General features: G+C 36.1%; 1 protein-coding gene across 6 annotated transcripts in view; it reads right to left on the reverse strand.

Annotated features, from left to right (window-relative positions):
• Window positions 1-14923, reverse strand: part of PPA2 (pyrophosphatase (inorganic) 2) — a 105869-nt gene that overhangs the window by 74595 nt on the left and 16351 nt on the right. For 4 of the 6 annotated variants that reach the window (XM_025386120.1, XM_025386119.1, XM_025386121.1 and 1 more), the window contains exons 2-5: window positions 12956-13020; window positions 9867-9911; window positions 5888-5941; window positions 3270-3389 (exon numbers count right to left, since the gene is read on the reverse strand). The exons of 1 other annotated variant lie outside the window; for it this stretch is intronic. In XM_025386120.1, the coding sequence (XP_025241905.1) occupies window positions 3270-3389; window positions 5888-5941; window positions 9867-9911; window positions 12956-13020 (284 nt within the window). The remainder of the gene's footprint in view (window positions 1-3269; window positions 3390-5887; window positions 5942-9866; window positions 9912-12955; window positions 13021-14923) is intronic. One more of the 6 variants, XM_025386123.1, reaches the window with a different exon arrangement.

A 14923-nucleotide genomic window follows, 5' to 3' on the forward strand; every position in this document is an offset into this window, starting at 1 on the left:
AATAAATTACACAGCAGGTTACAAATTGGTAGTTGTTATGGAAAAGGGAAAAAAAAAGTATGAGACGGGGAATGGGAGTAGGGTTAAAAGTTTTAAAGGATGGTTGGCAGATACCATAAAGAAGATGACTTAAGGGCAATTTAAGGAAGCCATGTGCATACCTGGAAAGGAGTGTTCCAGGGAGAGGACACAGTGAAGGTCAGGGCCTGAGACAGGAGTGTGCGTCAAGCACCAGAGTGCCAGTGTGGAAGTGAAGCAGAAGGCAGAAGGAGAGTTGAAGATGAGATTTAAAAGGTAAATGGGACCGGGGCTGGCTTTCATTTTAACAGGGTCACTTCTGAACATCGACAATCAAGAAAAAAAAAAAAAAAATTAGGTAGAGCTACCCCTCCCCATAAGCAACTGGCATGATTTCAGCATTCTTAAAAACATCATTCAATTTAGTTTCTTTGATAAATAACTAACTTATATGCAATTTATGGTGTATTCTTTCCCTGAAGACTTCACACACACACACGTGCGCACACACACACACACTCTCTCTCTCTCTCTCTAAGATCAGTCAGGTTTAAAAAAATAGTACAGATCTCTAGCTGAAAACGGCAGAGAGAATGCAGGTCTATTTCCTTTCTTTCACTTCCATTCTAGACACATTGACTTCCTTTTTGATACTCACACATGCTAGGCCTATTTCCACCTCAGGACCTTTATACTTGCTGTTTCTTGTTGGACTGTTCTTCCTCTACATGTCCACACTACTTGTTCCTTCACTTCCTTTAGGTCTTTCTTCAAATAACACCTTCTCACTGAGATTGTCTCCCTGTCTAAATTGCAACAATCCTAACATTCCCTAGCCCCATTCCCTGCTTAAATTTTGACACACTTACCACCACCTGAGATTTTACTTGGGGTTTATTTTGTTTATTGTCTGTTTATCTGACTAAAATAAAAGTTCCAGAAAAATATATGTCACTTTTTATCACTGTTTTACCTGCAGTACTTATAAGAACACCTTGCAAATACACAGGCCTTTAATAAATATGTACGGAATGAATGAACAGTTTGGTGAAGGCCTGGTGTGGACACAATGAGGTAAGTTAAAAACACTGAAGAAGACTTTGTAGTGGATAGAAGTGAGAAAGGAGGAATGCTGCAAAATGAGGATAGAGAACTAAGCAGAAGCCAGATCACGCAGGGTTGAGTAGCAATGTTAAGAATTTTGTATTTTATCTTTTAAGCGACAGGAGACCATTAAAGCATTCTTGTACAAGAAAAGCATCTGCAAATTTGTGTTTTAAAAAATATCAATTTAGATGTTGGATGGAGTATGAAACTTAGGTAGGCAATGGTGAATGCAGGGTGAATACTGAATTAAGGGACTACCACAGTCTAATTCTGTTTTATTAATTTCTATTAATAAATTAAGAACTACCATACCTGCCAGATTAATACCACTGCATAACATCTTGAAATTCAAACACATCCAGAGGAGTACAGAAGTTTGGCAAGACTTTAAACAGAAAACTAGAGAAGTTTCTTTTGCATTTACCTCCATTCCTCCCCTTCTCTCCTTCCTGTCAACAGGTTTGTTTTCTTATTTTTTTCATAATTTTAAATTAGTAGATGAATTAGTAGTGCCTATTATACCACATCATAACCAGCAGTTTAGTTGTTGATTGCCCCAATCAGACTACAAATAACTTTAGGGAAAGAATCATACGATAATAAAAGTACCAGTCTTAATTATAATAATTGATTACTACATGTTACACACTATTCGAATGCAGTAACTCATTTAATCTCAACACAAAGATAAGAAGTAGATATTTTATGTTCTCATTTTACAGATGAAGAAAATGAGGAAAAGTATCTTTCCCAAGGTCACATCACTAGAAAGTGACAACCTCACTCCCAAACCGACATTTTCCAGTCACTTATTATGAGGCCTTGATGTTACATCTATATCTCATCTGTCTTTTATATTCCCAACACCTAATATCCTGCCTGGCACATAAATGCTTAATAAATGTTTAAAGAAATAAATACATGCACTATAGTTTATTCTCTAGCTCCTCTACTTACTTCTGTTTCTGTCGGTCTCTAATTCACTGGCTTCTTCAGCATTCCCCTCATCCATACATTTCCTACAGGCTGCATCCCCTAAGCTTCATAGAACTTTCGCAACCTTTTGCCATTGGGTCAAACGGCATATCTATTGAGGTACCTGGAGAGTTAGGAAACCTGCTTTCATGGTTTCCACAGGCATTCTCATTCTTAGCACATCACTTTAGAAGTGCCCATTTTAACCAAGAATGTATCCATGTGGGTGGTCTAACTGAATCAGAGACAGCCTGACTCTTTAGAAAACAATTTTTTTAAAATTTTCCTGTGAATGTTTATTCTACACAGGCAGTTGCTTATTCATGTTGGATAAAACAAGACCTCTCTTCTCTGATATTTCCCCAATACCATCTTGAAATTTCATGCAAAATAATAAAATAAATAAAAATATAAAAATTAAATTTCCAGACAGATGGTCTACGGTTTTTATAAACATAAAGGCAGATGGTTCTCTGTGTCCCCAAAACCTAGAATTTTGATTCAGCATATTCTGAGTTTTACTCACTAAATAATCTGGAAGAGTTACCTCTTTCCGGGAATGAGGAAACATGAGAGAAAACCAAAAGAGGTAAAGAAAGGAAGAAAAGCAAATTGCTGTTATTCTCCAATAGGAATGCTACCTTATCATTATTTAGCTCATTTTCTCTGCTTTCTACTTAAAAATTATTAACTCATAACAGTAAATAATATAACTTGTGCAATTCAATTTACAACGAGTTCCAGGAAAAAAGTTAATAATTTAACACATTCATCTGTTAAAGTTTAAAATATAAAATTTATGCTATCATATACAAATTCATATAAAAGCCTAACTTGTCATGTTCAAAGGAATGACTGTAGATAAAGCCTCGCTTAAAAGTTTTTCACTGACACTTAATAGCCAAGACCAGAAAAAAAAAGTATTCAAAATGTTAAATGTGAACGTTCCATATGCCTGACTCCAAGAACTTGAGTATAGACATATATGTGGTTTCAAACAAAAATTTATTGATATACTAAAACTCCATCCACATTAATAAATTCCAAATTTACAAACCTCTCCAAATGACGTGTCCTCAGAACCAATTTAAATTCAAGTAGTTCACAGGATTTATAAGGCAATTTTTTCAGACGACAGGAACGTTTTACCATTGTAACAAAAATGTTACCTGAGGGAGGGTACCATAATTCCATATATAACCCTTGTAAGGGAAGATATTCGCCACATAGCGTAGCTTTCCATCCTTTACATATTGTTTAATGGGATTCAGTGGCTCTTCGGTGGCAATCTAAGCAAATCACAGAAGGAAAAAAAGGAGACGGGATAAGAAATAATTAATTCTACATCCAAATAGTACTTTTAAAAATCTGCTATTTTCAGACTAAACATTCATATTCCAACTTAATGATCAAAGGTGCTTTAAAAGAAATTAAGCCAGCTCTTACTACTAATTTATAGCACTCTATGAGAAACTGTTTGGAAAGGAAACACCAGATTATATATTTAGTCACTCTATTATTTATGTACTCCATTATTTCTAACACAAATAATAAAATGATTGAGATGGCAAGAAGATAAAGATTAATCAACTTGCCTTTTGTTACTAATCACAGGCTTTATTACCATCAATATTATGATAATAAAGCTAACTCAAAGATTCCTACCATATATTCAATAGTGAAATGCTGAAAGCCTTTCCTCTAAGATTGGGAAAAAGAAAAGGATGCCCACTTTTGCCACTTTTATTTAACATACTATTGGACATCCTAGCCAGAGCAATTAGGCAAGAGAAAACAAAAAAAGGCATCCAAAGTAGGAAAGAAAGAAGTGAAACTGTCACTGTTTGCTGATGATATGATCTTATATATAGACAACTCTAGAGACTCCATCAAAAAAATTGGAAATAATATATAATCAACCTAAGTGTCCATCAACAGATGAACAGATAAAGAAAATGTGGTACCTATACATAATAAAATAGCACTTGGCCTTAAAAAAAGCAGAAAATTCTGTCATTTGTGACAACATGGATGAAACTGGAGAACATTATGGCAAGTGAAATAAGCCAGGCGCAGAAAGACAAATATCTCATGTTCTCACCTATATGTGGAATCTAAAAAATTGAACTCATAAAAACAGAGAGTAGAATTATGGTTACAGAGGCTAAGCGTAGGGGGAATAGGGAAATGATAATCAAAGGATACAAAATCTCAGGAAGAATAAGACTTTTTGTTATTGCGACAACAATACAACTTGATAAGTATAGTTAATAACGTACTAAGAGTAAATTTCAAATGTTCTCACCACAAAAAATGGTAAGTATTTAATGTGACAGATATATTATTTAGCTTGATTTAGTTATTCCATACTGTATTCATAAGTCATAATGTCACTTTGTACCCTATAAACATATACAATTATCAATTGTCAATATAAAGTTAAAACATCACCAAAAAGGAGACTCTCACCAACTGATTTGATTTCAAAGTTAGTTTTCTTCTTTTTTTTTTTTTGTTTTTTTTTTGTTTTTTTTGAGACAGAGTTTCATTCTGTCACCCAGGCTGGAGTCCAGTGGTGCGATCTCAGCTCACTGCAACCTCTGCCTCCCAGGTTCAAGCTAATCTGGTGACTCAGTCTCCTGAGTAGCTAGGATTACAGACATGCATCACCATGCAAAAATTTGTGCCCAGCTAATTTTTGTATATTTAGTAGAGACGGGGTTTTGTCATGTTGGCCAGGCTAGTCTCGAACTCCTGGCCTCAAGTGATCTGCCCACCTCGGCTTCCCAAAGGGCTGGGATTACAGGTGTGAGCCACTGCACTCAGCCTCAAAGTTAGTTTTCTATCAAGTATATTCATATTGCTATTTTTTAAAAGTATGCTATATAGGAAACAAAAAAATAAGCCATGTTGAATGAAGAAACACTCCTTAAGTTAGGTAGATTCTCACAGATCCTCGGATCCTACACCTAACTGAGGTAGAGTAGCAAGAATGATGAAAGATTATACACGAAACAACACCAAAAAAAAATCTAATATCTTTACTTTTTCCTATTAAAGTGTTAACAAAAAATACTGCCAGGACCTGATGATAGTACTGACAATTCTCTTCCAAATATAAATTCTGAAAAATATACACCTACATAATAATGCCTAATTAAAATACTTAAAATAATATTTGCTATCACACCCAAAGTTATAGAAGGTTTATATAACTAAACCAAGTAACATAAATTAAATTTCATTTAGAACTATAAGGAAGCTTACCTAACTGAAGAAAGCACAAGAAAATTCTGAAAAGCAAAAGGGAAGTTCTTATAGGTTCATTTCCCAGAAAAATTAAAAAAGAAAAAAAAAAAATAAGCTAACCAGAAAAACAGCAGATGCTCTGTGATAGTCAAAAATTGAGTAAACCAGGAAATGATTTATTTCCTGGTAGAATAAAATCTAAAGGAGAATTGAGTCCTAAGAAATTAAAATTGCCATCGGCCCCAAAGAAAAGTTTCAGTTGCATCTGGGAACCAAATATATCTCAGAATCTACTTAAATAACCTTTAAAAGTATTTGCCATTTTCATAGGAGAAAAAAAGAAAATTAATATGTATATAACAAACTGAGAGGCAAAATTGAAAAAAAAGAAAAAAACTCTCTAAAAAACCATAAAGTATATACTTAGCTTTATTTTTCTCAACTATCCCAAATTGAAAATATTATGCCAAACAACTTACAACAAAGTTTTATATCATTATAATCATTTTGGTTGTATATTAATAAAGTATATTGGTACCTCCATTTTAGCATTTGTCCACCGAGGTATTTCTACAATCATATTAAACAGATTCTGCAGTTAAAAACAAAACAAAGAGAGAACATTAAAAATTTGACCTTTTATTTTTTCCGTTACCTCCTTTACAAGAATGCTTTAGATGCTTCTCCCCCACAAAAAAAAAAAAAATGTTTACAGTCTCCATCAGACATCTACCTATGCCTTAAATTTTTTCTAGAAATTAGAGTTGTCTAAAACAAAGCCAAATTTAGGCCACCATGTCACTTGAGCACTAATACACAGTGTCAGAGGTTACAAGTCTGAGAATATCTTTGATGTATAGTGACAAAACTAGAATGGAGTCAAGAAATGTGTTTCAATTTTTATTTTCCAACTAAAATAGAAGTGAGAGAACCAGTCCCTCATGTAAGGATTCAGTCTCACTTTTCCAATCTGTAAAGTAAGTGTGATAATCTCTGTCCCACTCACCACACAAGGTTGTTATGAAGACCAATGGCAATATACAGAAAATTATGACACAAAATATATTTTAAAATGATAAAACAATAATTAAATCCAAGTTACAATCACAGCGTAAAATTAAGGACATAAGTACAGCTATTACAGAGATCACAAAGAGCTACACTAAATATTCTAGACTTAGTTTGCATATCTAGTGAGTTCAGACTCCCTAACGTTACGAACTGACTATGGTTTCACTTTTTTTTTTCTTTTTAATTCCTGAACTTTGTAGATGCTTACACCAAAGGAGACCCTAGGTCAATGACAAGTAAAAATAATTCCCTACAGTTTGCCTTACAAAGAGAAAGTCTTAAGGTTAAAGACGATTTGTACACATTTTGACATTAGTAACTAACAATTTATCAGGGAAACAATGATGGTTTAAAACACTGTACTCCAAGGGTAGCCAAGAAGGACCAGGGTCAGTCTGCAAACTGATTGTTACTGGCTCATTTACAAACATTGGTAGCAATTAAAAAGAGCAATTTTTATACCTGTTGAATCTAATAATAAAAAATTGGAACCTGAATTACACTTTCCTTTTTTTTTCCCCTCTCAAGATGGAGTCTTGCTCTGTCACCCAGGCTGGAGTACAGCAGCACGATCTCAGCTCACTGCAACCTCCACCTCCCTGGTTCAAGCAATTCTCCAGCCTCAGCCTCTGAGTAGCTGGGATTATAGGCACCCGCCAGCACACCCAGCTAATTTTTGTATTCTTAGTAGAGACAAGGTTTCACCATGTTGGCCAGGCTGGTCTCGAACTCTTGATCTCATGATCTGCCCGCCTCAGCCTCCCAAAGTGCTGGGATTACAGGCGTGAGCCACCGCGCCAGGCCCACACTTTTCTAATGATTCATGTTGATTGTATTTTTTTAAAGTATCAGTTTACAACCAATTAGAAATAAACCAGCCAAAAAACTAGTCCTTCATCCCAAATCATTTGAGAAGCAGTGATTTAACATACTTATTTTCGATCAATACCATCTCACCAGCTTCAATCAATTTAAAAAAAAAAAAAAAAGTTTCCCAGAGCCCCATCTCTCATCTATCTAAATTAAATTGCTCTGGGTGGAGCTAGGGCACTGCTTATTTTTATAGGCTTTCCAAGCAATTTTAATATGCAGCCAAAGCTGGACTAAAGCATTGCTGAACAGTATCACAGAGGTTTTCTAGAGTAACATGGAATGTTGTTATTTCAAAGAATGCTATTTACACAATTAAATGTAGATATATATTGGGCCATAAAAGTAATGATGATTTATATTGTTTTTCTACATAAGACTAAAGGTTACAAATGCCAAAGCTGCAAGCCCATAATGAGATAAACAACAAAGCTGAGAATAAATTCTCAATAACTGTTCCTTAGAAGTATGTCTCATACCTATCTTAGCAACCTTACACATAGTTCTGCTGTTATGTTTCATTTTCTATGCTCTTTCATGAGATACCCCTGCACCTGTTTAAATATGTCTGAAGTAGCTGTAAAAAAGAAAAACCGAAGTAAATGGCAGATGTTCACATAATTTATTCATCCCTGAAAGCCTGGTTATAGGAAAACAAATGCTTGCAGATGAATACTCAGAGGTGACCAAGAAGACCAAGCTGGTGACAATCGTTTTACACAATGACACCTACCAAAACTACTCAGATACTTGAATTAGGCCAAATGAACAATAAATGAGGTGCGAATTTTAAGCCCGCAAACCACACTCTCCCTCTTCGTTTGCTCCTAATCACTAAGAGCTTATTTCCAACCTGCCTTTCTTCTCTCCAGCTAAAATGCATTTGTCCTGTAATTAATTTTTTAAAGCCAATGCTAGCCTAGTTTTCCTAAGATTAACGTTAATTATAAACCAACAATGGTCTGCCAAATGTGACATGAAAATAAAAAAGACAAAAGGAGCACAAGTCAAATCAGCAAGTTGCGCATGTGGCAAGGACCGTGAACTACTCCTTCAGTCCTTTTCTTTCTCTCCATTTTTTCCTTGTATTTTGTTGCAAAAGTCAAAATACAAAAACTAATAAGATGTATGAAAAAGCAGTCAGTACATTTTATATACATGGGGAAAAGACAGGAAGAAATCACTCTTCTTTCCTCTCTAATCCTGAAAATTTCAAATAAACTCAAATCAGGCAGTCTCTATCATAAAAACTGTGTTCTAAGAATTAAATTTTAATTTGAATGTCTGGGCTCAGAATATGTTTTTCCCACTAACGTATTTCATTAACCTGAAATAATCGTTTCAGGTTAATACACTAAGTCCCTGGGGATCTAGAAACCCTTGTTCACTCAACATCTAGGGCAGTGGTTCTCAAACTTCATGTCTAGGATGCACCTAGAACACTTGTTAAATACCTAGATGAACCAGGCCCTATCAAGCAGAGAATATGACTTAGTATATAGGAGATGGGGCATGGAATCTGAATTTTTAACAAGCACTCTAAGTGGTTCCAGTGTAGATGGTTCAAGAACCACACCAGTTTAGAAAAATAGAAGATAGATAGCAGGCAAAGGTTGTAGGAATTTAAAGGCTCCCACAGGTATGTTTGGAAGTAGATTCAAATGCTGCAGCTGTAAATTTCAGTTGGGGTAGAGCATAAACGGAAATGAAGCTGGAGAGGTAAAAGAAGACAGGAAGGCAGCAGGAAAAGCTGCCTGGCATCAGAATTAGAGGGATAAAAGGACACTTGTAGCAGAAGATGGAATGACAGATATCAATCAAATGTTCTGGTCCTAAGTCAAGAACTATTAAAGGTTTGACGGCCACATATATTTACCTAGATATATTTAGAATGTACATATTTAGAATATATTTATTTTAGCATATAGTTGGTATAAGTGTTTTTCTTCTCCTCTACTCCCCAAAGATTATTGTTCCTGGGTCCTAAAACAGCCCTTCAAACCATCTTCTCTCTTATAATTTAAAGTGAAATATTTCATTTATAATGAAGTACATTTACATTAGACCATCTTCCATGATCATTAACTCACTACTAAAATCTGGGTTCCTGTGCTAATTCTCTCAGGTTTTCCCGTTGTAAAATGAAGTGGAAACGAAATACCCAGGACAGTCAAATTCATAAGACAGAAAGTAGAATAGTGGTTCCCAGGGCCTTTGGGGAGGAAAGAGGAAATGAGGAGTTGTTGAATGTGTAGAGTTTCAGCTTGGGATGATGAAAAAGTTCTGGAGATGGATAGTGATGAGGATTCCACACAGTGTGAAAGAACTTAATGCGACTAAATTGTACTTTTAAAAAGTTAAAATGGTAAACCTTTTGTTATGAATATTTCACCACAATAAAAAAAAATTAAATGGCAATAGCGGCCCTAGCTGCCTTAAAGAAAAACACCAGAATGCACATGAAAGTCTTTGCAGGGGTAAAAACCTTAGAATCATTTTACAAAAGCAAACTATCATCAAGGTATTTAACAAACAATATAAAAGTGATTCACAAAAATAAAAACCTTTGGATATACCTCATATTCATCATTTCGTGCTTTCTTCGTAGGAATGCCATTTTCCTATAAAAAGAAAAGACGGTGTTTATGACTATAATATTTCATGAAAGTATACAGTGGCACTGCATAGCAATAAAAATATGACTATTGTATAGACATTCTACACAAAGACTGTCCAGAAATCTGAGTCAACAGAGAACCTACCAAATGCCCACTTCGTTTTCCCCTGAGCATTTGTATCCCCAGAATAGAGCATCGAAATGTTTCATAAAATAAATGATCAGAAAAGCTAAATCTCTTTCAAGTATATTTTCCCAGTTTTTATAAAATAAGCAAAGGCTCTATTCAGTCTTTAAGAAAAGAGTGGTAGTTTCCAGTGATTACGCTTAAAACAGTCATTTCATTATTGAAATGAAGCTCCAGGGAGCATGACTAACAAGCCGTGAAAGTACTCAGCTGCACCTCCTGCCTGTGAATTCTACCAAGGTGTGATTACTACGCCTCCACCAAGCACTTTTTTTCTTTTCCCATTAAACCAAGCACTTTTAAATGAAAACTGACTTCGTGGTGGGTTGGGAAGAAAAATTATGCCATTCACAAATGCTCAACCAGTATGTGTAACGTTTATATATCAAAATGACTACTAATGAAGAAAACAAAACAAACAGAATATCATTATTACAAATCAACTCTGAAGCTGTGTGTGTGTGTGTGTGTGTGTGTGTGTGTGTGTGTGTGTGTGTGTCTTTTTTGAGACGGAGTCTCGCTCTGTCGCCCAGGCTGGAGCACAGTGACCGCGATCTTGGCTCACTGCAAGCTCCGCCTCCCGGGTTCACGCCAGTCTCCTGCCTCAGCCTCCGGAGTAGCTGGGACTACAGGCACCCGCCACCATGCCCAGCTAATTTTTTTGTATTTTTAGTAGAGACAGGGTTTCACCGTGTTAGCCAGGATGGCCTGATCTCCTGACCTCGTGATCCGCCCGCCTCGGCCTCCCAAAGTGCTGGGATTACAGGCATGAGCCACCGCACCCAGCCATTATTTTTATTCTTAATACATCACGTCCAAAAGTACAAAGCAAGAGTTTTAATCATTACTGGCTGAGATCTAGGGAAACTTATTTATACAACCACCGTGTGTACCCATTTCCATATCTCCAGAATTCACTGGCATATCCTGTTGTATTTGCCAGCTCTATCATCAATTTTGTCTAATTCCAAATTTCATATTTCCCAAAACCTGTCCTCCTTAGACAAAACGTTATTCTCACTGACATGTTTCTAGCTTACTCTCTTTTCCACCTCCACCTCTATCTACTACACGATTCTCAAAAATACGGCTTTATTATTATTGTTGTTATGCTGAGGTATACAGATTTTGCTATAGCACACCCCTGACAACACTACCCACCAGTCATATTTTATCTTTCATTTCCCTGTTGTATTTTTATAGCACTTAACATTATCTGACTGACTTGTTTTATGGTTGTCTCCTCCAACTGAGTGGAAACTACATCTATCTTATTCACTACTACTCCCACAGTGCCTAGAACAGTGCCTGGCTCATAATAAGCCTTCAATAACTATTGATTGATTGAATGAATAAATTAATGAATAAGTGAATGCATGCACTTTTGGTCAAAAGCAAAGAGAAGTGTTGGGAGACATGAGATATTTAGGTTTGAAAGTTCAGTGGCCAAAACAAAACACAGGAACACATATACACACACACTCACACACTCGCACGGACACACACAGTAACACAGAGTTCCTTTTGCCTCTAGTTTCCTTCTATTGTCCTGGAGTTGCACACTTAAAAGTAATGAGCTGGAGGCATTACACAAGAGAAGTGAGGAGTACAAACTCTGGAGTTAGAGCACCTAAATCCAATCCCACCTCCAAAACACACGAGATTTGTGATGATGGGCAAGGTACCTAGCCTCATTAACAAAATAAGGGTAATAAATGTAGAGCCAGAAGGATTGTGATAATGCATGTCAAGCAGGGAACACAGTGCCTGGCTAAGCACCACAAGCACTTGATAAATTATCGATATTATTCTACTGCCAGTTCCTTATTCTGAAGAGCTGGGAAGCAGCACGAATCCTACTTCACATCCCATAACCTCACTACGATGCATAATATTCAGCCTCTGAGGTAACACCAAGATCAGATAACCCTTGCATCTGAAGCAGCCTCCTCACTTCTTCACTGGCTTCTACCCCTACATTGATCTCCCCACATCCGAGAAAACCCAAACCCATTCACCAGTTCCATATAATTTCAACCTGGAATGTGGTCCTGGTTATTTCCTTAATAGTTGTACCCCCTTAAAAAATTTGGTAATTCACTACTTGGATTTTAAGGAAATAACTTACAACTTAATGATGATCATGAATACTACCAAATATGCCATCTTACCAACTAATCAGGAGAGATCTCAAAATACCCCAACGATTTTGAGGTCCCAAATCAATTATTTTGATTTGATAGCATCAGTTCTCCTGGCATCTTTCACACCCTGACAACTGTCAAGTGATTTTCAGTTCTAAGAGAATAGCTATTCAAACACCATCATTTTTACCCCTGCTTTATTTCTCTAGCACCTGTTTCATAGAGTGGTTAAAGAGCATGAGCTTTGTGGTCAGAAATGCTAATTCCAAAACTAGCTCTGGCACTTACCAGATCTAGACAAGTCAATAAAAATGCCTTGAGCCTCAATGTCCTTGGAAAGAACAATAGCAACTCATAACAATTAAATAACATTATGTTCACACAGTGGCTAGCAAATAAAAAATAATCCACAAACGTTAGCTGATTATTATAAATAAAGCTCTTGTTAACTTCCTAAATTACTACCCTTAAATCTTTATTTCCTACTGAATTCTAAGTTTTATGGACCAGTAACACCCCATTCTCCCAATTCCTCATGGAAGAATCCTATTCTCATACAAATTTTAATTCATATCGGAGGCTTATGATCCTGTTATAGTAACTCCTGTTTGTCCTCCTGACTTCCAACACTTTTTCCTTTCAAGGTGCTTCCAAAGAGCATCTTATGGTGATACTGGCAGCACACATTTTCATTCCCAAAACAAGTCAAAACAATACCTCTTTAGAGTTCACCTTCAGAGGAATATCATGAAAGGGGGAAATGTAGTGACCAGTTACATCCTCTGCAAAGACACAAACAAAACAAAACAGAATTAAAGCAACAGACACATTGTTCTGTACAGCAATAATAAATATCCTTATCTACTTTTAAACTTACCCATTTTTTCCAAAGCTAACTTTAACTCCCAACTTAAATTCAACTTTTAAAACTTGCCACAATCTAAGAACCGAAAAGAAATATATACCAGCTAAACCACATTTGGGTTGCTGAAATAATTTACTTATCCCTGTGGCTTAAAACACCCAAAGCAGAAAATATCTACAATAGACTAAAACCTAAAATACAAAAAACAAACAAAACCATCACTTTTGAAAAAGAGACTCATAACTAAGTGAATTCTATTAAAACTGATGTCAGTTTCCCCTTGGGGACACCCAACAATAGTATTCCCAATTTCTACCTACTATCCATAGGAAAAAAAAAAAAGTCCAAAGTTCCTATTCAATTAAAAGAAAAGAAACATTGTTTCCATTCAATGTGGTGAGGATGCTAGTACTAAAGTAAGCTTAGAACAAAAACAAACTTCAATAACAGAAACTATCTTATCTTAAAAGTTGTATACTAAAATGTGTATTTTAAATACTTTCAGAAGTATGTATTATTTAATTAAACACAATGCCTTTTAAATAAATACACTGCACTTTTACTGGAATATATCTGTTTCCAAAAGCTAGGTTTAATAGAGCCCTATAAAATTTTCACTTTGTAATTTCCTAAATCAGGTTGTTTTACTTCTGGCCTGCTACCTGTTTGGCACAATTTTCAAATTTAAATTTCAAGAATATTTAACAAAATAAAACAAAGACTGGCTACATCCCAATAGCAATGAGCATGCCAGCAACCACATCTTGGTTTCTTTCTTTTCTTTCTTTCTTTTTTTTTTTTTTTTGAGACAGGGTCTGGAGTGCAGTGGCATGATCATGGCTCACTGCAGCCTCAATCTCCTGGCCTCAAGCCAGCCTCCCACCTCAAGCCTCCAGAGTAGCTGGGATTAGTGGCATGCACCACCACACCCAGCTAAGTTTAAAGTTTTTTGTACAGACAGGGTCTTGCTCTGTTGCCCAAGCTTGTCTCCAACTCCTGAGTTCAAGCAATCCACCCACGTCGGGCCTCCCAAAGTATAGGGATTACAGGTGTGAGCCACTGCACCTGACCCAGATTTTGGTTTTGAAATGCCATTCTCCAGTAAAAGGAACTAGGCCTCCTTGGAGAAAGGCTTGATTCTAATGCTGGAGCAAAGAATACCCAAGATGAGCCTGGAGCATCTTGTAGGGTCAGAAGGCAACCAAGTGCTCAAAAATCAAAAGATTGGAAGTATGGTAAAGGGAAACGTGAACCAATCTGAAACAGGCCAAAGCAGGAACAATTTGAGCAACAAAATATACAACAAATATGCATGAATCCACACTAATACAAACAAATGATAAAATAAATAAATGAGAGAGAAGAAACAAATCCAAGATTGAGAAACTGTAACAGATTGTTAGACAGTAAGGAAATATGATGACTAAATGCAGTCTGGTATGCTGAACTAGATCCTGGAACAGAAAAACGACATTAGTGGAAAAACGAGTGAAATCCAAATAAAATCTGGAGTTTAGTTAAGGCTATGTGCCAATGTTAGTTTCTTAGTTTTGAAAAATGTACAATGGCAATGGTAAATGATGTTAAGATAATATTAGGGAAAAACTGGGCTGCAGGGTATGGTAGAATCCTGTACTAACTTTGCAGCTTAACCCAATCTAAAATTATTCCAAAATGAAGCTTATTAAACAACAACAACAACAAATAAGCCTTGGCTTCTCCCTAATAAAAACAGAGGCATGGCCGGACACGGTGGCTCACGCTAATCCCAGCACTTTGGGAGGCTGAGGCGGGCAGATCACCTGAGGTCAGGAGTTTGA

Source organism: Theropithecus gelada, chromosome 5 (assembly GCF_003255815.1).
Source record: "Theropithecus gelada isolate Dixy chromosome 5, Tgel_1.0, whole genome shotgun sequence".
Classification (NCBI taxonomy): Eukaryota; Metazoa; Chordata; class Mammalia; order Primates; family Cercopithecidae; genus Theropithecus; species Theropithecus gelada.